Source organism: Heterocephalus glaber, unplaced genomic scaffold, assembly GCF_053883595.1.
Source record: "Heterocephalus glaber isolate CG9 unplaced genomic scaffold, H.glaber_assembly_v1.0 deba00000896, whole genome shotgun sequence".
Classification (NCBI taxonomy): Eukaryota; Metazoa; Chordata; class Mammalia; order Rodentia; family Bathyergidae; genus Heterocephalus; species Heterocephalus glaber.
Window position 1 is genome coordinate 4,073,541 of NW_028258170.1, and position 26,363 is coordinate 4,099,903.

A 26,363-nucleotide genomic window follows, 5' to 3' on the forward strand; every position below is an offset into this window, starting at 1 on the left:
GCTTGGACTCAACCAGGCTACTGACTCCTGTGTTTCTCTAGTACGCAGATGGCATATTATGGGATGTGTCATGCTTCTAACTGTGTGGCTTAATTTCCATAACAACTCGCTTCTCATGTATTCATATGTATAGTATTCAGATGTAGTTGTAGATATAGATTATTGATTCTTTCTGGAGAACCCTAACACTCTAGGTAGGCTTTATTAAAATGACATATGGATATACCAAAAATTCTCTGAAGCTGGTTTGGCTAGAACCAATGTCACTTCAAAAAACAGAAAGAACCTGTTTTAAAACCTTCTTTAAAGTTCATACATGCTTTAAAAAGACCATAGATAGTTAGTATCTCTTTCTAACTCTGCATACAGGGATTTCACCTTGGTAACTTGAAATTGCAATATGAAGTTGGCAAAATTAGATGTTTTTCCTGGAGAACTAATTGTTAAACCTTTATTACACATCACTGTTTGAAAACCAGATAAGATTTCAAACATTGCAACTTCACACACCTTACTACCTCCATGAACTTCCTATGGAGAATCAGTAGCTCTCCTCTATGGCTGCACATTAGGATCACTTTAGGAGATTTAAAAAATGCCAGTGTCCTGGCCCTCAGCAAGAAAAGTTACATCAGGATCTCTGAGGCAGTTCCAGACACTGAGATTATCAATGAGATTCCCCCCCTCCAGATAAGTGCAATATGCAGTCAACATTGAGAGCCACCAACTAACTCATATCCTTCTCACCTAACCTACTCTACTGACCACCTAGATTTTTCTTAATTATTTTCAAAAATAATAAACTCACAAAAGAAACTAAATATTGCCTGCCTTGTACAACAGAGAAAAAATGAGAAAGAATTACTAGAAATCAAGATACTTGCCTTGGAGAATTCAGAACCAACAAAGTCTAAGCAGAATAGCATTGTTATGCTATAGCTTGGATCTGGAAGGCCCTCAGAGCCCCAAGTGTTAAGAGAGTTGGTGTCCAATTTGGTGCTATTAGGGGGGATGGTGGGAAGAGGTAGGCATAGTGGGAAGTCTGGAGGTCATTAGGGTGTACCTTGAAGGGGATACTGGGACCCCACCTCCTTCCTTTTCCTCTCTTTTTCTTCCTGGTCATGAAGTGAGTGGTTTTGCTCACCATGCAGTTCCACCATGCAGTATTGCCTTGCCACAAGCCCAGAACAATGTGCCCAAGTGACCATGGATGGCAACTTTCAAAACTATGAACAAAAATAAATCCTATCCTTTACAAGTTGATTTGTCTCAAGTTGGAGTTAAAATATGCCAGGTGAGAAGTGAGAAGAGATGGGAGTCTCATGGAGACTTTAGAATCTTAATCAGTTTTCATAGTAAATCTGAAATATGGTACTATATTTATTTGAAATAAAGTGTCATACTTGAAATCAGTAATTTCACCATTTTTCTGTTAAATGTACACATTTCAGTGGTATTTCAAAGGTCCCAAGTAGAAAATCATATATATTTTAAAAACATTATTTTGGACACATAAGCACACATTAATGTATTTCTTAAAGGAATAATGGATAGAAGTATGTAACAATTTGTCTACCAGTGTTTATTTTTATAATTTTTGGTAAATAGCTTTTCTTTCCCTTTCTCTATTGGATATGAATAAGCTGAATGTATTGAAAAGCTGCTGTTTATTAGTACAGTCTGAACAAGCATGCTTGAACCTCACAGAAAGAAAAGAGTCCTGTACATTTATACACAATTTATTCACAGGATCATTTTCATAACATAGGCGTTACATGTCATTGAATTTTTTCCTTGTATATATACCTTGTATGTAAAAGCATCAAATTATTTCAAAGAGCATTCTCCAACCCTTTTCTTTTATGTAATAGAGCAACGGCCATAGAAGAAGACAAGATACCCATATTTGTTGTCCTTTGGTTTTAAAGGAAATGAGAAGTTTAAAAAGCAGCCTGGGGGTAGATTGGCTGTAGTCCAGGGGTGTCGCTGTATGCCTCACCTCTAGACCTAAAGGAGACTGCCGTAGCAGACACTGGTGGCCCCCTTGCAGAATCCTCTCCAGGCATTGCATTTCCAGTGGTGCCAGCCTCTCTGGAGGGTCACTCCCTGGACCAACTCACAGCCACAGGTGAAGTCCCAGAGCCTGCTTTGGGATCAAGCCACAGCTGGCATTTTAGAGCCCCCAGAGAGATGCCGATGGCCCACACCTCCCTATGAGACTGAGATTCACTTGAAACCTCATTCTCACCTGTTTCTATTCTGCTAACAGGTTTCTCCTGAGCACATTCCTTATTAATAAATCACTTATGCACAGCTTCCTATGTTAAACACTGTCTGCCCAACCTAAAACAACAAACTGTTCACTCTTCTAAAGTCTCCCCTGCCCAAACCAGCTTGCTTTCATGCCTCTGGGTACCTGTTCCCTCTGGATACCCAAGGACAGATACCAATTTACCCATCCTGTCTCCACCCATGCCCTCCAAGGTTGTCCCTGGGACAGATAAGATTCCTGACACCTGTTTTCTTCCTGAGTAAAGCAGTGTTCCAGAGGAATTAAGACTGGGAGTCAGGAGAAGAACCTGACTCATCCTGGGGTGACTCCTTCTCAGAGTAGGAGGCTGCTTACTAAGCTGCAGTTGAAAAGTACCTGAGGCTGCTGGCTTCTTTTTAGTCAGCTTGGATATTTTTGAATGAGGCAGTGTTTGTTATGAGTGTAAGCTTCCTAACTGCAGAAAGCCTCTGTGGTTTAGGGTGACAGAGCAATGCCCCAGAGTTAATTCCTTGGTTGTCAGCTTGCCATAACAAAGCTACTTTTGTAGAACTGCTGCTTTAATCTTTTACCCAGCCCAAGAGCCATACAGAGAGACATCTGCTTTCTTCCAACTCAGCGGACACTTAAGGGAAGAAGTGCTTTCAAGTCAAGAAGGGCTAAGGAGAAGGATTTGTCTTTAATGAATTTTCTCTCTCTTTATTTTGACTTTTCTGCCCCCTCACACCTAATCCTCTCTCTCTCTCTCTCTCTCTCTCTCTCTCTCTCTCTCTCTCTCTCTCTCTCATCTCTCTATCTCTATCTCTATCTCTCTCCTACAAATCAGTTTCTCATGAGCCCTTTCTCAGGTTCAATTATTTGCTATAGAGGCTCCCAGATCTCATGAAAGGGCTGGAGTTTCTATTATTTGTTTCATATAAAAGGCACTCAGGTGCAGCTAAATGGAAGCGATGCAGAGAGCAAGGTGTGGGCAGAAGGGATAGGGGACCTTCCATGCCTCCTCTGCTGATGCCACCTCCCATGTGTTAGAGCACTCAGAACCCTGTTCTTTGGAGGGTGTTGTGGCAGCTTCATTATGTTTGCATGATTGATTACTTTATTGGCCATGGTGACCAACTCAATGGTCAGCCTCTCTCTATTCCCAGGAGGTCTGAGGATAGGGCTGAAAGTTTCAATCTTCTAATCACATAGCCATTCCTCCAGCAGCCAGTTCCCATCCTGAGCCTATCCAAGAGCCACCTGTCACCTCATTGGCATACTAAGACACCCTGTGGAGATTCCAAGGTTGGTAGAAGTTCTGTGCCAGGAATGAGCATGAAGACACAATATATATTTCTTCTTATAAGACACAACATCACAGATATGCTCTGGGTGTTATACCTGTAGGGTTGTAGCCTCCATCTGTTATCATATTTCATGGCAATAAGCAGCTAATATCCAGATTTCTCAAATCCAGAGCTATGGATTCCCAGTCATGCCAGGTGCAAGCCACAGTGAATAACATGGTCTTTCCTCCACAAGCACAATTCCACTCAAGGAGAATTTACACACACACCAGCATGAATATATATATTACATAGTAGAATGCAAAATTTGCATCATTTCTGATAAGTGCAAAACTGCAAAATAGTTTAATTACTAGTATACTTTGGTCAGTGTTCCCAGATCTTTTTACCCTGCTATAGTCTTAATATCTGTACCCCTCCTCTCCACTCATATGCTGGATCCCTAAACCCCAAGGCTATTAGAAGGTCTTCCTGCCTTGAGAGGTAATCATATCACAAGGGCAGAGCCTTCAGACATGGGATTGGTGTCCTTCTAAAAAGGTGTCCGGAGGAGCCTATTTGTTCTTTCCACTGTGGGAGGGTTCAACAAGAATTCCGCAATCTGCAAAATGGAAGAGGGCCCTCATCAGAAGGTGAACATGCAGCACCCTAATTCCAAACCTCTAGAACTGTGAGAAATGAATCTGAGTGGTTTATAAGTCACCTAGTGTGTGACACTATTACAGTAACCCAAACCAACTGAGACATACTAGTGACACAGTAGGCATCATGCCACGTAAAGGCCCATGAGAGTGCTTTGAATTTTAAATTTGGGATACAATAAATGAAATTTTAGGTTGAGTAAAGTGTTCAAATATATATATTTGTATTTGTATCAAGACAGTCACATACGTGTGTAAAAACTGGTCTGTGAATGAGAAAGTGCCCAGGGCCTACAGCCTTATGAAGCAGCCCACCTTCAGTGACATACTTTCAGCATACGCTGGAAACATGTAGAAATCTCTGAATTTCAGACTTCATGTTCTTGTAATTGGCCATTTGTGAGAACTGAGGTCTTTTGATTCTGAGGGAAAGAATTTCAAATGGGAGAATTTCATACACCTTGAAAGGCATAGGTTAGATTGGGCTAGATTTACACAGCAAGGACTCCTTCTGACAATGCCTTGGCTGCCACTGGATTCAGCAATTTGCATTCAGAGTATCTCACTCCCTCAGAAGCCACTGCTTCAGCCCCCAGATACCATGACTCATATTTACACAGAGTGGTGGAGCCTCTTGCATAAAGCTATTTGCTGAATCATAAAATCTTAGAACTTGGAGCAATGTTTGGACCTCCTAAACCCAATCCTCCATCCGTGCAAGGTCATCATCCGCATCAATTTGAGCTTGTCCTGACATTTATTGCACTTGAGAACTTCAAAGAAGTTTCCCTTTTGTCCCAGTTCAGTAAAAAAGTTCTAACTATGAGAAGATACAAAGATACGAGGCCGCTGTGGGTTCGGCAGGAGGCTCTCAGAATGGATGCATTGCTGAGCACTGTGAGCCAGTGATGGCAGATGAACTACAGATCCTGGGCAGTGCCCACAAGAATCATCATGGTCTCGGCGTCCTGTGGGCAGGGTTCCAGCCCATCATCCACCACCCTGTGGAGGGTGCTGTAATGTTGCTGGCTTGGCTGGAAAGAATGCAGCTCTGAAGCAGCCTCCCAAGCAGCAAAGGTGGGCATGGGAAAGACATCTGGCCTCTTGTTTTCAAAAAAGCATTTCAGGTTCCTCTCACTCAGCTTGTTGGCATAATCCACAAATGTATTTTCCAAATGCTCCTTTTCCTTCTGTGTATATGTCTTCCAAAAATCCAGCTGCAGATAGCTGACTTTAGATCGGCAGCGAGCATAGCAAGTGGTGAGCAGAGAAAAGAAGGATGCTGAACAAATCAGGAACCATCCTAGAATCTTAGGAAGAAAGAAATATTGAGGACATGTGAAAGCAAACTCAGGTCTCAGGAAACTGAGACAGTATTATTAGGAAGTGGATAGCTAAATTAATACCACAGTCCTTACCATTCCTCATTTCAAATCACTTATGGTAATTGGTAGACACTTTTCTATCAGTCAAAATAAAGTTTATCTAATATCTATTCTCTTACCCAATATTGTTGCTATGCCAAAAATAAATAAACAGAAGACTAGCAAATGGAAAAAAGTTAAAAAATAAATTATTTAAGAATTGGATAAATCAAGTACTCAAATAGTATATCTTTTAGAAGAAAGAATTCTGTGCAGGAGTAATGATGGCTTTCTGGGCACACCTGACCAGTTAATTAGCCACATACTCCTAGGCACTGACAGACGTGTATAAGGCTGGTGACCCACTTTTCCCAGGTGACATTGTTTAGAGTAACACTCTCTGGTACAAAGGCCATTACTCACTGTTCATGGTAAAGGGAGACAAACGCAACACAACAGGAGGCTAAAGCTAGCATAATTTAGAGCCTGTCTAAATGCTGAGGAAAAAGAGTCATTCCAAACCTTGAAGATTGTTTGCTCTGATTTTTAGTAGTTAAAAAACAAACACTTTTTCTTAATATGAATGGACCTGATGTTTCTGTTTCTGTTTTGTTGTTAATTTTAAAAAGAAAGGCTATGTAGTTCAACATATCTTCTAAATACATTTTGTGATTCAAATTATTTTTTCTAAATGGAATTAATTTTATATTTGCCCAACTAGAAGATCTCTTTGAAAATGTAGAATGATTTTAGTATTCTTTGACAGATGGGCTCATTTGAGAATGGAGACAGTAATCTGCAAATGAATCTATTTAGACCATAACAGAACCACAAATGAGCTCCAGACAAACGGCTACAAAACTGTGGCTCAGAGAGGAGGTTGGAGAGAAGGGTTGCACTCTTCATGTGAATGCTTACCAGGGATGGGCATTCTTTGGTTTTAAACCTCCTTCTCCCTTACTATGTCTCTGTTTCCTCAGGTGTAAAATGGGGGTGCCTCATCTCAGAGGGTATTTGGGGGAATCTAGTGAAATAATGCTGAACACACAAGTGCATTCAGTGAGGGTAGTTACAACACCCACTGCTATTTTTAAATGTATATACATTTGTGTAAAAGCATTACTGAACTCGTAATCTCCCTCTGTGCCTATGACTAGTGAGTGAGGAGGTACAGCTACCATCATGTGAAAGTTCTCATCTTTAGCTTGAATCATTTATGGGTTTGTGGTTGTCTACCTCAGCTCTTCCTTTTTCTGTCATCTACCTTCCTCATTTTCCAAACTGGTCCTCTCTTCAGCCATCTTATCTCAGAATCTGAGCTAATTTTAGCTGAGTTATAAACTATCTGGCCAGCTTCCTATGCCTTCCCACCTCTACATGACCTTAGCACTGACTTGCCTTCCTGAGTCCTGACCTCTGAAACTTCTTGTCCCTCATGTTGCCACCCCCATTCACCACGCCCAGAATCCAACAAGAGTGTGCTGGAGGCTCCCTCAACAGAGTTCTCAGTCGTGTCCTGTTCTGTGTGAGTCTCCTTCCCCAAACCCTTACAATTTTCTCATCAACCTGAAATATCTACTGTATGCTTTACGCCCATTTATGTCCATTGTCTCTAACCCTTCCAACACTTCAGGGACGTACTTGTACTGTGCCACACCAGGCTAGGTCTCACAGAGGTAGAACCTCTAGCTCTAGGTCACATAGCTCATGAATAACAGCATCTCAATCAAACCGAAGTTCACCTCCAAGGCTGAGCTCTTCCACTACTCCATTCTAACACCCTTAAGAACAGAGAATCATCCAGCTGGATTTCTTGTTCCACCCCACCCATAGATGAATGCACTTTTTCCACCCCCACCCACATGCCCAGTTATTGGCCAGGAGTGTATGCTGCCTCCTGTTATCAGTGTCACGGTCAGCACCTGCTGTTGCCACAACTCCTTTCATCCACATCTTTCAGGCATCCACCCATAGGAATCAGCCCCAGGTCCTTCTCATTCTGCTGAAAAGTCAACAGGTGATTGTGCCCAGTCTAGGCTATGACAGAATGTGTATGATTTAAAATCTTGTGCCTGTGTTTAGAGAAGAAAAGCTTACACAGTGATAAGTGTTTGGATATGGCACTGCCTGAGGACATCAAACATAAATTATTCATTCTGTCATAACATTTGTAATTAATACATTCCTTCAACAAAAGGGAGCCTGACATATTTTATCTAAAATGTGCTTTGCTCATTCAACAGAAGATCTTGTTTTGGGACACTTTTGGCTTATCAGTTCATAGAGTATGATTTCACTTCCAGTAGCTTTGGAATGTACGATTTTAAGGACAGACTTTGCCTTGATATGCTATAAATGCAAATCCTTGTTGAAAAGGTAAAACTACTTCTTTGGAGCTTTTATTTTGAAATAAGTAGTATTCCTGACAAATGCAAATCTGTTTACCTTCTGGTACTCCTTGTTTTGGTTTTAGGAATGACTATAGGGTGTCTGTTTTTTCTAAAGTCCAGGGCAGGGGTATCCATCTGATTTGTGTTCAGCTATCTGGAGAGACAAGCTATTTTCCTGCACCAATTAGGTGAAGCTATGATTTCCTCCTGCTAAATAAAACAACTTGAATTTTGAGCATCTGAAGTAATGTAAGAACTTTAGTTCAACAGTGCAGAAAAAAGACCTAATCTCCCTAGAGAATATGGCCACTTTTCACTGATGGCTATTTAAAGACTACTGAGTCATAGTTTATATGGGAAATTCTTCTCAATCATGAAAGTATTTATACATAGAAACAGCAGTGGCTGAAAACCATTCAAAGGAATTGCTACACTAGTTATATTGCGTGAAACTTTAAAAAATATTAGTTTATTTGTTTCAACTCTATTTTAATAGGTGCATGTGTTTGTGTTTCTCTAAGAAACTGGTTTGAAAATGAATAATGGATAGAAGGCAGTAATTTTTAATTATAGTCAGCCATTAATACTCACTTTATGATTTGGTGTTATACATTATTTACAAAGTCAACCCAGAGAGACAGCTTTAAAGTACTTAAGTATTTACATATGCATAACCCAGAGGATATTTTCTTTTTGGAAATGGAAAAGATATAATCCAATCAGCAATTTTACTGAGCCATCCAACCTCCAGAAAGCTTTCCTGAGATTGTCTTAATGCTACCAGTACATCATGTTCTTATTTCCACTTAGTTTCAAAATATCCTGGCATACTGACTCAGCCCTGGCTGAGAGTAAGACAGACAGAAAACTTCAAGCTCATGGTGGGAGAAAGAGGTGAGTTTGTTCTTACCTGAGACTGGGCTTGCAGGGACAATCTCACTTCTTCATTGTCCGCGGGGAGCATGCTGGTTTTGCCACAAGAGACTTTGTGAAGTTCTTCCCAGCACTCTTTGGGCCTGCCCTTGCAAATCAGATCCAGGATTTTTGAGCTTTTTGTCCCACTCATGGCACATTCATAAAAAGTTCCGTTAAGCAAAGTCACAGAAAGCCACATTACTGGAGCCACCAATGAGCTCAGTGTGATCTGGCCAAGCACAAAGAAGAAATGGCCACTGTGGCCCCTGGGGAAGATTTTCCTGGGATTTGCACAGCAGCCTGTGAAAAGCTTCCATGCCTGGTTGTTAAGAAAGAATCCTAGGATCAGTAACACCCAGGCAGGAGCGAAAAGGAACACCAGCCCATAGGCCATATTCTCACTGCTGCAGGGACACTTAAAAGCCACAAGTGAGAAGAGACGCTCACTTCCCAAAGTCAGCAGAGCCATGAAACTGTAGCCAATAGCAGTTTTCTGGTTAAGAAAGAATTTTACAATGGGCTGAAAAGCATCCATGTTGGAGATGCACAGAGAGGGAAAATGCTTTGCCTTTGCCTTTGAAACAGCAGCTGTGACTGGGGCTGTGGCAGTGGCTGTGGCAGTCGACGAGGGTGGAGTTCTTCTTTCATTAGAAGTAATGTCCTCAAGTCTCAGGCTGAATTCAGCCAGATAAAAAAACAATGTCATTCACTAGGAATGCATGTTTCCCAACAGTGTTCAGATAACGCCTCCTACTGGTAGATACTGGGCCGTGAAACAGCAGCCTAAATGCTGAGAAGTACAGTAAATCAAAATGCACAGCCTTCTTTTTAATATTATTTCTATGTGCCTTAGATGGAAAATCAGAAAGAAATTCTCACTCACACGAGTAATAGCCTAGGAATTTTCCAGCAGAATGAATCAACATTAGCAGCCAGTTTGTTGGGATCCAAACGAAATCTCCAAACCCAGAGTTTCACAATGAAAGTTTTTTCTCTAGCTATATGACTTCAGATTTGGAAGGCAGGGATTCGTTTTATACCTTTTTAAACTGGGTAGGATTAGAAAATTAAGCCATTTTTAGGGATTGGAGATACTTGAAATTTATATGGGAACGTTTAAGGAGGGTTTAAGTTTTGAAGAAGAAACAAAATGAGAGAATCCTTACCATTTCCTTCCTAGACTCTCAGGGTAACCTCTTGATTAGTGTATCTCCCTATGACCTCATGCTCACCTCACCCCATCGCTAAATTCATCTTCCATGCAACATGAAGGGAGTCCTCTAAAACAGAATCTGATTCTGCATTAGCCTGATCTCCTCTTTAGGGTTCCCCACTGTCCGCAAGCTGATTGATGTGGATGTCCCCTGAACCTCATTGCAGTGTTCCACGCCATGGTGCATCCCTACTACGTAGGCTGTCTCTGCCCTGCCGGCTCTCCACCTTGTCTCCCCTGAAAATGCTTATTCAGTATCCAAGTATTCTGGGTCTTGACATGGTGTCAAACGGCGACTGGGTACTCATTCTATAATTTGTTCTGTAAATGGTTACTGAATTCCCATCATGTGCCAGGTACTGTGCTTATCAAGCAGAGCTCAGTAAATACCTGAACAAAGAATGAAAGAAAGAAAAAGAAAAAGAAAGAGAGAAAGACCATTCTTAATACTTCAAATTATAAATAATTTAAGAAAATAGTTTTCATTTCTCTTCTATACACTGCTCTTAATTTTAAAATTAATTAAGGCATTTGAAAGGTGACATCCTAAGCTGATAAATTTCTATTAATTAATAAGGTTTAAAATCCAGGCCTATGTGAAAAATCCAGGCTTTGCACTAGGAGCCCAGAAAACAAGTTATACTATGGTCTTGATTGTGCTATTTTACTTCTCTAAGCACCAGTTTACTCATTGTGAAACTAAGTGTTTAAAATAAATAGCGTCCAACATTTCTTTCATTTATACATTTGTAAATCTCTCTCTGAGGCCTGGAAAGAAACAGCCGTTCCTGAGAATCACATTATGGCTCATTTACATTCATCCTAACATCACCCCTTGTGCCTTCTCAAAGGCTTGTCACCTACAGTAATTTGGCTGCCATCTCTATTTAATGTACTCATTATAGTTTGCTCTCTCTAGATTCAATCTTGGAACCCTTTTGTTCTTACTCTTCAGCCTCTTCTTAAACACTATTAGGATATTCCGTGAAAATAAATAGATTTCAGATGCTCACATGAGTCGATAAATTGCTAAGCTAAGTGTGGACCCAGAAATGCTGAGCCCACACTCCACACTCTTAATCATTGGGCTGAGATGCCTGGAACAGGGTATTTGTGGTCCAGCTAATAGATATTTGCACAAGTGACAGTGTTTTTTTAAAATCTTTATCAGGTGGCTTTCAAGATGTACTTGGGAGTTACACCAAGTGTGACCTGTAACAATGCAAGCAGAAATGAATTTTCCCTGATTCTTGACAAGAATCCTCTATCGGAGTTTGTGGAAGAACTCCCTGCTGGGCGGTCTTCTCTGTGCTACTGCAACTTACTCTGTGGGATTATCAGAGGTGCCCTGGAGATGGTAAGACGAGTACTTCATCTTGCCAGGTGTATCAGCTGCCTGGTGATGTGTAACATTCACCCTCAGAATACAGCAACTTAAGAGAGCGAACATTTATTATCTCTCACAGTTGCTGAGAATCAGAACTCTGGGAGCAGCTCAGCTGGGTGGTTGTGGTTCAGAATCTTTCACAGCTTAATACACATACAGCCAAGTTGGTGAATGGAGCTAACAGTCTTATTTTCCAGACTCTTCACTATTAGGAATGATGGGGCCAAGGCCAGTGATTTAGCTCAGTGGTTCTACCTCCTGCCTTGCAAGCACAAGGTCCTGAGTTCAATCCCTGGTACCAAAAAAAAAAAAAAAAAAAAAAAGAATTAATGGGCCAGGAAGTAACCAGAACCTAGACATGTATTGACCTCCTCAATAATGATCCCCTGTGCATGTAACTTTTAATTATTCATGGTAATTAGGAAAAAGATGAAGTCACAAGCAAAAACAAGTCCAAAAACATGAAACTATAGAAATAATACTATTCACATAGACCCTCCATACTTCTACCCTAGCATTGTTTAAAGCTTGTCCCTCACCCAATGACCATAATATTGAGGAAAGGAAAGAGGAGAGTTCCGGGAGTTCACAGGCAAGGGAAAAATAATAAAACTAAATAAAAAACAGATAAAGAAGTTTCCAGGTCTTATGGATAGCAGTTGATTATTATACATGCTGAATGAAAAATAGGTGTCAGATTTCATGCAGCCCCAAATATCCAAATAGCCTCCTTGTTATTTTTAATTGATTTTCTGTTAAATTTCAACAAAGACATAAAATAGTTATGAGAGAAACAGTAGAGGGTAAATTTAGTTTCTATATTTCCAAGTGCAACCTGATCCTTCTGTTGGCTGGTAGGTAATCCAAGGCACGGGTTTTGCAAACATATGAGCCCAATAATTTGGCCCATGGAAATCTATGTTTTATCAAATTCTAGGTGAAGAAATTTTTAGTGAGAGAAAGAAATGAGACAGATAAGCACCAATAAATACTCATTAATCATCTGCTAGACCTAGGCATTTTTCACCTACTCTTTGCCTTTAGAAGGTACTTTCATTAATTTATCTTATTTATTAATGATTTGAAAACTAAATAAATACCTTATTTAGTCAACAATATAATGAATAGAGAAGGAACCCCTAAGGGAAATGGTAAATGCTTCATGAAGAAAAAGAAGGCCTGAGCATTAAATATTCATGTCTATAATTTCAATCTTTAATTTATAGAGTTGATATTTTTTCAAAGCTTCCCAAAGCCATAATTGATTGCTAACTGTTGTTAGACTAAGTGGCCATGTTATTTAGCTAATGACAATGATTTATGGCAAATCAGATTGAGAGGAATCCTTTAAGAATCCATTTATCCTTGGAAGTTCTGCTAGGCCAAGCACGCTGAGGTAAGGCCACCTTTGAACTGGGAATCTGTGTTTTTCTTGAGAGGGATCCACAGTCCAGCCCTGGCATGTGAGCACAGCTGGACATGGCCTATACATCTGGGCCTCCCTGCCACCCGAGCTGGGCCAGGTGTGGACCACCACTGTCTCAGCAGATCCCAGCACAGGACTACAGGCTGCTGGACCATCTCTGGAGGAGACACATTCAAGGCCCTGCATCCACAGAAGGGTTTCATGTTCACCTCTTCACACAGAAAGTAACTAACAATGTAAAAAGAGACTGAGAAAATTTTAGAGGTTTGCTTTTTTTTAAGATCTGTTTTTTTTCCTTCTAGGTTCATTTGGCTGCTGATGTCACATTCTTGCAAGACAGACTAAAAGGCGACAGTGTGACAGAAATAGGAATAACATTTTTAAAACAGCCAAATGAGAAAAAATATAGACGGAGAAAATGAAGGCTCCATGTGAAATGCCACAGGGTGGCTAGTTGAGGAGCACGTGTTAGTAGCTAACATGTATGGCTACAGGAATGTTGAGTTGCTTAACAGCATGGTCTTTGAAAGGCTTATAGATCAGCTAGAAATTTAAAATGTGGGGTGGGGCGTGAGGATTTTATTTTGCTTATAAATCACACATTTTCATCTCATGTCCACAAGATTTCATATACAAATAACTCCGTATAAGATGGGAAGCATGGATTCCGCATGTTATACCTCTATCCTCACAGCTTTCATTCAGTTTACTTATGGTAATGGGGAAAAGGCACAACCTGTACAAACAATTGGTACATTATCTTCTTTCACTGGAAAAATGGATGAAATGACACAGCATAAATTCATTAAGTAGCAACAGGATCCAGATACTACCTATGGCATTCTCTGTAGAAACACTTTCCTTTGTAACACTTTTCCATATTTTTAAGAAATTATGAATCTGTGAATATTATTTTGGCTTATAACTTTAGGAAGTGAAAGTTTGATTTGTAATCACCATGGCAAGGTATTTATTTGGATGCCAATTCTGAAGAATTTTTAAATAGCATTTAATTTTCATTCATTTTATTTTAAATTTAGTTTATTTTTTATAATAGCAGTATCTATCTCTTTCTTTTCTCATGAAATATTGCTGACAGTCAGATGGGAAATCTCTATAATGAGAGGTAAATAATGGTCTTTGAGAAGTCTTCCTTACCTGAAAGTTTATTCACTAAGAAATTTTACTGAAAAGGACCAACATGTGCTGTGTATGTATACCAATTCCCCATGATGAATGTATTTATTATGAGTCACAAATATGTACTAATAAAAAATGGGAAGAAAAAAGAAATTACACCATCATTTTTAGCCTTAAAAATCTTCCAAAGAGTACTTTGTCTGTGACAAGAACATATTTAAAATTGAAAATGCACCTAGGTGCTATTCAAATTTTATATTTCCTCCAGAGTTAGTTTCATTAATTTGTCTTCTAACTTACTTCTTAGAAGTTGTCAAATTTATTTCAAAAAAGATTTTTGTAATATGCTTTCTATATCCTTTTAAATTCTGTAAAATCTGTGGTAATGTCTCCTAGATCTTAATATTGTAATTTAAAAAATGTATAACTGATATTGTGTAACAGGAAGAAAAGGTCTAAAAGAGCAGGGAATTGGGAGGGGTAGGGGAAGGGAAAAAAGGGAAAGGAAAAAATATGAGAAGAGGAAAAAAATGGAAACAAGTTCTTTGCAAATAGGGAAGGGTGGAGGGGATGAAGGGAGGGCAAGGGAAGGGGGAAAAAAATAAGAACCAAGAGACTCATGTAATGTACAAGATCCCAATGATGAATGTAACTGTATTTTATACCTAAAATGTACCAATAAAGTTAATGGGGGGAGAAAAAGAAAGAAAGAAAATGCACCTAGGTGAGATGCCATACACCTTCAACTTTTGCACTCTGGGAGGCTGAGGTAGGAGAATCCCATGTTTGAACCCAACAATATACCAACTTAGCAAAATCTTGTCTCAAAATAAGAAATTAAGAGAAGGGAATGGAATTAATATGAGAAAATGAAAAATGGAAACAAAGTCTTTGTAAATAGGGAGGGAAGGAGGGGTTCAAGGGAGGGGAAGGGAAGGGGGAAAAAGAAGAACCAAGAGATATTATATAAAGGTGCAAATTTCCAATGATGAATGTCATTATATTGTATACCTAAAATGTACCAATAAAATAATATATTTTTTAAAGGGGGCTGGGGGTGTAGCTCAGTGCAAAAGCCCTGGGTTCAGTCTCCAATACCATAAAAAAATTGAAAGAAAGAAAAGAAATTGTACTGGATTAAATAAACAATAATCTTCATCAGAGCACCAGCACAAGGTAGAAAACTCACTTTACAAGGAAAAGCTACAATTACTGTGATAACATGAGTTAAAACTGATGTAAATGGGGCTGAGGGTATGGAGCCCTGGTGGTGGAGCCCTTGTCTAGCATACATGATACCCTGACTCTGACTCATAACTCTGAAAAACAACAAGATAAACAAGAAGCTGGGGAAGTGATATGGATAGAAATCAACTAGAATTCCCATTGTTGGTTCTGTTTCTAGCCCTTCAGATCATTCTGACTGGTGGCTGACCCTGCATAGCCTCGTTCTCCCCTCTCTCTCTCTCTCATCTGAAAATGAAAGGATCGGATATGATAAATATCAAAAACAATATCGATATGTTTAAATGCCATAGATAAGCACTGAAATTCCAGACTTTCGGACTCTAGAAGACCACAGGGAAATGCTCCCCTCTCCTAGCTGTCTCTTTGGGCCATTGAGGCAGCCCTAAGGACCAGATAGGCTCCTTGGAGCAGCTGCGGCACCAATGGAAGGATCTTCAGGCCTCTGATACAGAAAACGAATAGAATCTGGAAGAAGATATATCATGTTGGAAGGGATGTCATGTTGTCATGTTTTTAAAACTGGTACCTCCAGAAGAAGGTTTGGTTTCAATCCATCTAATAACTTACTTTTCTACCATCTGATCAACTGATTTTTTGTCCGTAGTTCACTTACCTCTCCAGGAATGCATGGAGACCCATATTTAAGGACCTCCTTAAATCAGCATTCAAGTAGCTCTCTTGAAAATGTTCTATTGCCTGAAGTATTCTCCAGCCTACTCCCTCCCTCCTTTCTGTCCCAACCCCACTGTCAAAGCCTACTTACCTAAAGGCACCTTCATCCTATATTTTTAGTGATGCTGTGTGTTGAAACTGGTAATAGCTACAAGGTGGGGTTTCTTCCCCATCCTTTGTTTTTCTCAGCCTAGAGGGAAGGCACTCCCTTGATTTTGACGCATGCTATAAAATATGACCTATATACCTAAAAGAATGGCTTGTTCACATTTAATATGTGCTTCATCCTGAGGAATGTGAGAATCTAGAAGTTGCACTTTATTAGAATTAAGAGAGCCATATATATTACTTTGAATTTTCTAATAGCCACCTTGAATCAATATAAACAGGTAACATTAACTTCAATAATATATTTCATTTATACCGATTATCTAAAATATTATTTCATCATGGATGTTTTATATACTGCATTTTTGATATTGGTTTGCATTTTACACTTTTAGCACATCTCAGTTGACTGGTAAACTTTCAAAGTTTATCGTGAAATATAGTCCTTCTCAAACAGTAAAATTGTGATTAGTGGTGTTTAACATTTTTAACATTTTAAAATTTTCATTTTTAAATCTAAGTCAATTAAAATTAAACTAAGTTAAAAAACTCAGGCACATTGGTGACATATGAAGTAATCACTAACACTATAATGGACATCACTGGCCTAGAATCCCAGTCAGCGGCAAATGAGCCTTTTCTGTATGACACACAGAAAAAGCAATAGAGAGAACCGAATGGCATGGACAGAAAGGGAAAAGATGGGTAGGAAAAAATTTTTAAAAAAGAAAAAGAAAGAATAGCTAAGGGAAACTGTGGAGGATGTGAGAAGTTCTCAGGCCCTCGGACAGCCTTAGGAGGACAGATTGTCCTGATGTCTGTGGCAGGTCCAGATAGAGAAGTTAAAGATAACTTCAGAAGGCTGTTTGTCGATCCCACAGTGTTCATTCTGCTGTGGTCCCTTGAGACTCTCAAATATTTGCTTGGTATAAGAGTAGATAAGAGTAGCTAATTCCTTTAGAAGCTTTAAGTAGCCAAGATGATTTAGATAAGATGCACTAAGATTAAAGGAGGATAGTTAAAGGAGATGGTTCTTTAGATGCTTTATGTACTCACAGATAAAACTGGTGGTTAGTTGACTAGCATTGTAAATTGTTAATGATTGATGTATCCTACAGAAAAATGTATAAAAGAAGAATATTACCAATAAACCTGGCCTTAACTCCACACAGAGTTCTGGTCCCCTGTGCCCTTCTTTTAATAGGCTTCATCAGATACTGTCTTCAGGTTCCAGTCTCCCACCGAGGAGACCCCAACAGGAAACCAATGGAAGGGGACTGTCAGAGTGCCATGAAATGTGCTGTCTCCAACTGAGCCATGACCCAAATAAACAGTAAGCAAAGATGCCCCTCATCCCCAGCTGCCAGTGTGTGTGTTCATTGCTATTGTGTGAAGTTGAGTTTTTCTCATAAAGGGCTTTGGAAGTTGTTCATCATAACTACAAGATCATATTATATTTTCATTTCATAAAAACCCTAAATCTTGATCAAAACAGACTTTTTAAAATCATTTCAGCAATATTTGGGGCAGGGAGATGGTTTAGTGTTGCTCAAATGACACCACTAGATGGCTGCCAAAGCTGTACATTATTCGCTAAGTACAGCTGCCAGGAATCAGAAATATTTCCAGCAGCATTCTGTGTGCTTATTTACTGATCCCTCAAACCTCTCAGGTTCATCTATTAGCTACTAAAAGCTTGGATCTCTTTAGCACTTGATATGGACTATTGTGGAGAAGTTCACTGTTCTCCCTGACTGTAAAAGGCCTAAGTAGAAATGTCAAAAAACAAGTGCTTGAAGTGAGAAAATATTTAAAATTTTGTAACAAAAAGACTACTTTAACAAAGATCTGCTATTATTTTGACTAAGGTCTGCTAACTACCAAGAGATACAGAAGACACTGAAAGATACTCCAGTTGTTGTTATGGGTCTCTCTGGTTAGGGCTGTGGACCCTGGTGGTCATCACATTTCACAGCTTCTTCATCCACCAGCTGTCCAAGCCAACAGCATCTGTGTGGTGACACTGAAGAAGCCCATGATGGAAACTCCTTCCTGCCCTGGAAACTTGGGAGCCAAAACACCCAACATCCTTCTTCTTCTTCTTAAGGAGGGCCAAATTTTGTTTATTCCACTTAGTTGCATGCTCCTGGAAAGATCTGTCCAGTTGCTGCACTGCCTCATCCTGGTAAAACCTCCAGAATTTTCGGTGGACACAAGCAATGGTCAGCTAACAGTGTCTAGATAAACCATCGGCCGATTGTAAAGGATGCAATGCAGATAATGCAGAGGAATCTGCAAAAGAAATGCCCAGTTCTTATTCCATCCATGCATGTCTCCCTAACATTGAAAACAAGTCCCAGGCACAAAGATAATTAGCAAAATTTTATTTTTCAAGTGTTTCACTAGGGAGAAGCTAAACAAAACAAATGAAAAGTTGGAAAGCCTTCACTAAAAACAGTTCAAAAACAGATGTCTCGAGAGTGTTTCTTGTTATCCCTACACTCAGACTGTGTTCTGCAATCCAATCTCTTTGTGCTCTTCTTCTCTCTTTTGTTTTCTATTTGTCTTCTAGCAGCCCTATTGCCTCTACATAAGCTTCTCTTCTTTTAAGGAATTTTCCTGCAATTCCTCACTTCTTCCTTAAAGCTCCCACCATTTCCTTTTTTAAAAATATACTTCATGCCCTGGACTTTTACTGACCTGCTCTATCCCTGACCCGGATTGCAAAATGATATTTTTCTGCTTAGGCACCCACCTGAAACAGGATGACCCACACACCTCACACCTCAGGGAAAGTCAGCTTTGTTCACAGCTTTGTTGCTCTTACCTAAACACATGGGCTAATTTCAGTTTAAAGCTAGCCCATTACTACCAGATCTAAGCCAATTCACACATGATACTCCTCAGACAGCAGTCATTGGTTCTGTCACTATAATTTTTATCCTATGACTGTGGAAAAAGCCTCTCTCTCTCTCTCTCTCTCTCTCTCTCTCTCTCTCTCTCTCAGCTTTGGTTGCTGCTGACATAGGAAAAAGGACAAACATGAATTAATTGCAAAAAAGCGAGTCCGAGCCAGGCACAATGGCACTTGCCCGTAATCCAACACTTTGGGAGAGGCTGAGGCAGGAAGATCACCAAGTTTGAGTCCCACCTGAGCAACTTAGCGAGATGCCCCTGTCTCAAAATTAAAAAGTGCTCATTGCTAAGCCTCTGGGTTCAATCACCAGTCTACAAAGAGAAAGAGAGGGAAGGGGGAGGGAGGGAACCTTCCCTGCCTCTGAAATTTGTTTCCATGACTCAGTAAATGCACAATATTTTTTACAGGAGTAGAGTTGAGTTTTTGTTACTTGCAATAAATTGGATCCAAAATAATGCATTTTCCAAATCTCAAATCCCTATTAATAGTAATGCAATAAAATGCAGTGCATGATCAATAGGTGACAGGTCAGATAATGTGCAACATATTGGAGAATAGTGAACAGAATAGACTGGTTATTGTTCTATTTTTCACATGCTTAAATACTCTTTTCTAATTGAATTTGAGTGTGTATGCTCTCCTCCCCTCTGAGAGGAAGAGGCTTCTGGAGGTGAAGAGCCAAGGCTTGCACTGTAGAGGGCATCTGTTCGGCAACCAAGACCTAGAAGGAAGATCCTGCAGGCAGAAGGCACAGAGCTAATGCAGTGGCAGCTCTTAAAATGAAACAAAGAAAACCTCACGTTCTTGCTTCAGTTGTTTCCATTAGAAACTTATCAGGAGTCACTTGAGAATTCCAAAGTAAAAACAACGCCCTGATTTCAGGAGCTGCCCCGTGATACAAACTTCCAAACCAGCAGACTGTGTTTCATGACTTTAGCAGAGTGGATGAATCACATAGATTCTGATGACTTTGAAGAGGAAGTGCTAATTTCTAATGATGTGTATGTACCAAACATTGGAATACCTAAAAAAGCGATTTGCTTGAATTTGGGATTCAATAACTTTTGTATCAGGTGCTAAAACAACAGTCTATGGGGCATTAAATTAGTAAAGAGGGGGATAAGACATAGGTTATGAAACTACACAGTGTCAGGTAAGAAAGCCAAAAACCAAGACCAGACCAGGCCACAACAAGCCTTTATTGCAGGGACAATCTGCCGGGCTGTCTCTGAACAAATGAGAGACAAAAGCAATATGGCCAGGATGAGGAGTGCTTCTTATAGGAGCTAGGGTAGGCCTTGTAGGAGCTGGGGTGGGGTTGAGTGAGGTAGTGGCTAGGGACTGGAGGAGACTGTGATGTTCCTAGCTGTTAGGAGGACAGCAAGTATTAGGTTACTCTTTTGATGGGAGTAGGGGCATGTTGGGAAGAAGAAGGTAGCTATTATATACAGCAGCCACCCTAAATCAAAGGGAAATCTATCACACAGGAGCTAAGTTTGCCAATGCTTTAAATGCATTAAGATGTGAGGCTGTAGACAAAGGGAGTTGGTGATGGCTCCCAAGGACCAGGCCTAGTGAGTGGAAGGCCATAAGAGAGGGCCAGCCTAGGCAAGAAACTAGTAAGCCATAGTCAAAGAAACCAGGGACTCAGAAGAGGGGTCTGGTCAGGCTTAGTGGTGCACGGCTGTAATCCCAGTACATGGGAGGCTGAGGCAGGAGGAACACTGCAGTTTGGGTCAGCCTGGGCTACATAGTGAGTTCAAGACCAGTCTGAACTACATAACAAGACCCTGTCTCAAAAAAAAATCAAAGAGGGTCTGAACTGACAGACTTTGGAGTCTTCAGTGTATGGATCACAGTAAGAACAGTAGATATAGGTGGAACACCCACAGAGGGTAAGAACAAAAGCGTAAGGGGAAAAAGACAGAATCCTGAGAATTACCACCATTCCAGAGACAGTAAGGAAAGAAGAACATGAGAAGCCAATCTTTCAGTCAGCAGCATAGAGGCAGGCTGGACATTGTAGTGCACACCTGTAATCCCAGCACTCAGGAGCCTGAGGCAAGAGGATTATTGCGAGTTTGAGGCCAGCCTGGGCTACACAGTGAATTCAAGTTCAGCCTGAACTACATAGCAAGGCCCTGTCTCAACCCCCCCCACCCCCACCCCAAAGTACACAGAGGAAGGGAAAAGGTGGCCACAAGCCAAGTTTCAAAGGAACCAGTGTTTGGAGGTGTTAGGTGCTACAGAAAAGCCAAGAAAGTTAATCAGGAAAAGGGAAGTTAGGATTGGTAATGAGAAGGTCTTTGTCTCACAGAAATTTCAAGATGGGTGGTGGCAGAAGCCTGCCACGTGGGTTTCAGAGTCAGTGGGAGGTGTGAGGCTGTGCCAAGATTATTCTTCTTCTAAGAAACTTGACTACAGATGGAAAGAGACCTGGGTCACTTGGTGTGCAGTTGTGCTGTTTGCTTGTTCATATTTTCAGAATGCAGGGATTTGAAAATGGAGGGGAGGGAGAGAGAGAGAGAGAGAGAGAGAATAAATGATGACACAGGTGCAGGAGATTGCAATATTGATTATGCCCCAACGCAGGCTGTAAGCAGTGCAGGCTGTAGAGTTAATTCCACAATTGGCTTGTTTATAGGAGTCCAGCTGAAGCCTGCATGCTGAGGTCAGAGTAACTCACACGCAAATTCCATTCCCACAACTAAAACCTTCTTAACTAGAAGGACAATGTTCTAATTACAACCATATATTTGGTTTATTCTGTTCCTAATTCAACAAGATTTTGTCTTGTCTTTTATGAACCTCGCTTACATTAATTTCCATAGAAACCACATAGCTGCACATCCTCGAACATACTCCTGCCCTTGATTGTAGCTTGCCTTTACCCCAATTGATTACCAATAAAAGTCAGTGGCTTGGACTGGCCAGCATCTTTGTTGGTTGAACCAGCACTGATTGTCCTGGCACCCCACTTTCTATTGCTCTTAGGTCTGTCTTTTAGGTATTTTTCCCCTCAGGCCTGCATCGTACACTGAGTACTGGAGCCTACTGCAGAGGTTTTCAGTAATGTTTCCAGGGTTCCCAATATAAGACCAATGTGTGCCTTCCATAAAATACCCAGTCTTTCAAGAAGGCATTGTCATCATCTCCCATGTTCCCCAAAGAAAGGGGACTTATCTAAGCCATTTAGCTCCTTCAGAACTGGGGAGCATTCTGCCACATTATTATTTTTAGGTGTTTGCCAGTGATGGGATGGGAGACAATTGTGGACTGTTAGGGAGGAAGTGTCAAGGGACTATTCATTCCAGGTTGGTAGACTTGAAAATGCTTTTAGGCTTATGAGCAAGAGCCAGTGGAAGAGAATGAGGAATAACTGATATGGCAAGTTCCCTGGTGAAACAGTGGCAACTGGAGAACTCTTGTATCTCTTTAAGAAGTAATTGCATATACTAGTTGATTATTACTACTGTTATTTTATTATTATTATTATTGTTATTATTTTGTAGTATTAGGGCTTGAACCCAAGGTGTTCATACTGAACTATATCCCCATCCCTTTTTAATTTTTTATTTTAAGACACGACCTTGCTATGTTGCTAAATTGCCCAGGATGGGCTGAAATTTGTGAGCCTTCTGTCTCAGCCTCCCAGAGTGCTGAGATTACAGGCCTGTACCACCATACCCAGCTCTACTAATGATTATTAATTCCATTTGATCTACCCTAGCATCTTCTTCATGGAATAGATCAAATTCTCAAGTGTCATAATTTTATCAATTAAAAATGCTCTATATAATCTCCCAAATTTTTCATTCTAAACTTTTATCTCTACTGCTTTTTCCATATCATTGGTTCATCTGTCGGTTCCATTTCATTTAGAATACAGAGGACAAATCTTTGTCAAGAGTCAGCTGCCTGAGTTCCTATATAGAAACACAACCTTAATTATCTACTGGGTCTGAAGAAGTTGCATTCTTGGTGAAGAATTGTCCACTAAGCAACCAGTTTAGAAACTTATTTTAACCCTCATTTATTAATTGTGATGTGACACTCTCCTGATGAACACTACCCAGCAGGTGATCAGAGAAACTTAAAAAACCAATTTTTCAGCTATCTAGTGAGTTGAAAAGTACATGGTTTTGACCTTGAATTCTTCCAGACTGTCTGCAATGTGAAATGACTTAGGCAGCTATGAATTAGTCACAGATTATAGTTTTTTTGAGGGGAACTGCTGCCAATCGGGGTGACAATTTCTTCTTTTTGTCAGTTTTTAGCATTCTTGTGGCAGTAAAAATTGTCTCTGAGCTATTTTACTTATTTTCCAGAATTTGCTTTTCCTTGGCTTATTTTTTAATAATGGCTTTAGCAAGCTTTCCTTATTTCTCTGATGTTACTGGAACAATCACCATGTGAGTCTTGGTAGTTTTAGCTTTGCTGCATTTTCAGAATGAAAATTACCTATGGAAATGAAGAGCTCCATAAAATAGCATACAGTCAAACTGCCCCATTGCCTTTGGAGACTGAGGGAAATTATGTGCATGGTTCATAGGACATTTTAATTTAGGGCATCCAGTCAAGATATCATCTGTTCTGTGTTGGTGCCTTCATGGAGAATCAGTCATTACAGCACCAGGGAAGTAAGGGTCATGTGTTTCTCCTTGGTATGTGTGTGATCATTCAGTCTAAAGCCTGGGTTATTTGCTGCTTTGGGGATATCAGAGCTTGGAGTAATGGGCTGTGTTCCACAGCAGAAAGTATGCTCATATAGCCTCAGCTCACCCCCAACTCCTGGAAGACCTTGAATCTTGCTTCACAGTTTAAGGTGAGAACCAGTGATGACAAGTGGAGTCAAGGTATTCTCCTAACCCCTGCTAAGGTGACTCAATCTCATCCTGTCATTGTCAGGGGACAGTGTCACCTTTCTGGTATTCAGAGCCAGACCCTTTTTCTGTGACTGGGATCCTCCCCTCTTCCCACGTCCTCAGAACCCTGCATACTGGGGACCCCTGAAACATTACTGGAAACCTCTGCAGTAAGCACCAGTCTCCTACTCAGTGAATGATGCAGGCCTGAGGAAAAAAAATCCTAAAAGACAGAACTAAGAGAGACAGAAAATGATGGCACCAGGATGACCAATGCCGGTACAACCGATAAAAGTGATGGCCAGTCCAAGCCACTGATTTTTATTGGTAATCAATATGGGTAAAGGTGAACTACAAATGAGGATGAGGAATCATGCAGTTTCTATGGAAATTAATGTAATAATGTGAAGAAACTGAACTCTTGTGAATTGTTAGTGGGAAGTTAAAAATGGTGCAGCTCCTGTGGTGAACATTATGGTGGCTCCTCAAATATTTTTTGCAAAGTAAAATTAACATAAAATTCAGCAGCTTCACCTTGGTTAAATACACCCCCTTAAAAATATTGAAAGCAGAGTCTCCAAGAGATGCATGTCCATATCAGAGTGATTTGTAATTCCTAAAACATACAAGCAACTCAAGTGTCCATCAATGGACAGGTAAGAAAATGTACATATACATAAAATGAAATCACCTTTGAAAAGGAAGACCATTCTGATTCTTATCATAACATCAATGAGTCTTAAGCACAATATGCTACATGAATGCAGCAGCCATAAAAGAGATACCATGTGATCCACTCACATGCAGTACCCGGAAGTAGTCACTCCTATGGAAGTGGTCACTCCTATGGAAGTGGAGGGCAGACAGGTAGGGGCCAGGAGGCAGGAAGTGGGAAATGGGGAGTTATTGTTCCATGAGTACAGAATTTAAGCTTTGCAAGATGAAAGCACAACAATGTGAATGAGCTTATTACTGCTGAAATGTACCCTTAAAAATAGTTAAGATGATAAAATTAATGTTACAGATATTTCACCATAATCTAAAAACTTAAACATAATGAATTAAATTTTTACAATAAAGTACTGATTAAATATACCTAAGACACTTAAGGACATTTCAAACTTGCAATATATGAAATTGATTTGATCCTCCATTCACATAGATATTACCTTTGTAAGGCAAGGGGGAATATAAACGCTGACAGGATGTTTAGGGGCCTTATTTTTACATGTGATGGTGGTGGTGTGGGTTCCTTAAGGTTTACTTTCTTCTGTGAGATATACTTTTATGTTTACAGATGAAGTGATATGATACTGAGGATGTGCCTCAGAATAACCTGGGAGCCAAGCAGAGAGGTGGAGCACAGAAGATCAGCAAGGAGTTGATAATTGTTGAGCTGACATGTGCACCTTGGGCTTCATTGTCTTTGTTTTCTACTTTTGTTTATACTTGAAACTTCCCTTAGCAAACTCTTTTTTTAGCGTTAAACAATGTTTAAACATTGCAACAATTGTTAAGTCTATGTTTATAGTGATTCATTATGCTATCCTGTTTTTCTGTTTATATAAAACAGTCATAATATAATACAAAGTAGAAAAAAAACGCTTCACCAGGATGATTGATCCATAACTGATAATATCACCAGTTTCTATACTGTCTTTCCATGGTCTACAGGGGAGAATAATTTCCTTGTGACTACAAATAAAGCCTCCTGTGACCTGGCCTCTGCCTTTTTCTCTGGCCCTGGCATTCCGTGGCAGGGGAATGCTGAGCTATTTTGGTTACTGAGTATCCCAATCTGTTTGTGCCTCTGTGCCTTTACTTATGCTATTCCTTTTTTCTGAAATGCTCTTCCACTTCCTTATGCCTGGTAAATAATCTAGACTCCAAAAACCCTCTTCAGTGGTCATGCTCTCTTAGCACCTTTCTCCTACTCCTTAAGTAGTCAACATACACCTCACCTCAACCCATATGCACCTGATGCAACTCCCAGGCAAGTTACCACTGGGTCATTTCTCTGACATGTGCATGTGTTCATCTTAGCACAGTCCCACTGCATTATAACTGTTGGGTGACAGGTCTTTCCTGGCCTCTAGACTGTGATCATGTTATGATTTTGCATCCAATCAGACAACATGGTGAGACCTTAAGTGGAGGTTGATGTCATGCAGATATTCTCTTCTGTGGAGGTCATGACACTTTGGAGGCCTTTAAGAGAATTAGGCATTACAAAAAATGCAAAGTACTGATTAGGAACACTGGCAACATTTACACGACCTTTCCACACCTTTCCATGATTATTTTAGTCATAATCTTGTTTCTTCTTTTTTAATTTACTTTTTTACATTGAATTCATGGAAACTGTATAAGGAGTAAAATTAGAGTGCAAATCTACTTCCCTCCCATGGCCAGTCTCCACTAGGTCCCCCTTTGCCGCCATTTCCTGTCCTGTACCAGCACCTCCTTCCACTCTTGCAACCACTTCTTCCAGTGTTCACTGCACTTCACTAAGTAACAAACTC

General features: G+C 40.1%; 2 protein-coding genes across 3 annotated transcripts in view; one reads left to right on the plus strand and one right to left on the minus strand.

Annotated features, from left to right (window-relative positions):
• Trappc3l (trafficking protein particle complex subunit 3L) overlaps positions 1-26,119 on the plus strand; it is a 65,687-nt gene extending 39,568 nt beyond the window's left edge. The window contains exons 4-6 of one of the 2 annotated variants that reach the window (XM_087207887.1): positions 11,250-11,435; positions 17,264-17,392; positions 25,139-26,119. In XM_087207887.1, coding sequence (XP_087064013.1) covers positions 11,250-11,435; positions 17,264-17,353 — 276 coding nt within the window. In that variant the 3' untranslated portion in view covers positions 17,354-17,392; positions 25,139-26,119. Of the gene's footprint in view, positions 1-11,249; positions 11,436-13,193; positions 16,797-17,263; positions 17,393-25,138 lie in introns of those variants that run through there. The other variant, XM_004869068.2, reaches the window with a different exon arrangement.
• On the minus strand, positions 1,669-9,468 carry Calhm5 (calcium homeostasis modulator family member 5). The gene is made up of 2 exons (XM_004869067.3): positions 8,861-9,468; positions 1,669-5,506 (listed from the first exon to the last, which is right to left on the minus strand). Exons 1-2 carry the CDS (start codon positions 9,398-9,400, stop codon positions 5,117-5,119), a joined length of 930 nt encoding a protein of 309 aa, XP_004869124.3. The 5' UTR covers positions 9,401-9,468; the 3' UTR covers positions 1,669-5,116.
• Positions 26,120-26,363: the final 244 nt, after the last annotated feature.

Excerpts from the sequence above, each read along its gene's own strand:
- Calhm5 (XM_004869067.3), bottom strand. The coding sequence starts at position 9,400 with ATGGATGCTTTTCAGCCCATTGTAAAATTCTTTCTTAACCAGAAAACT. Across the intron at positions 5,507-8,860 it reads CCCTGCAAGCCCAGTCTCAG|ATTCTAGGATGGTTCCTGAT; the intron begins GTAAGAACAAAC and ends TTTCTTCCTAAG.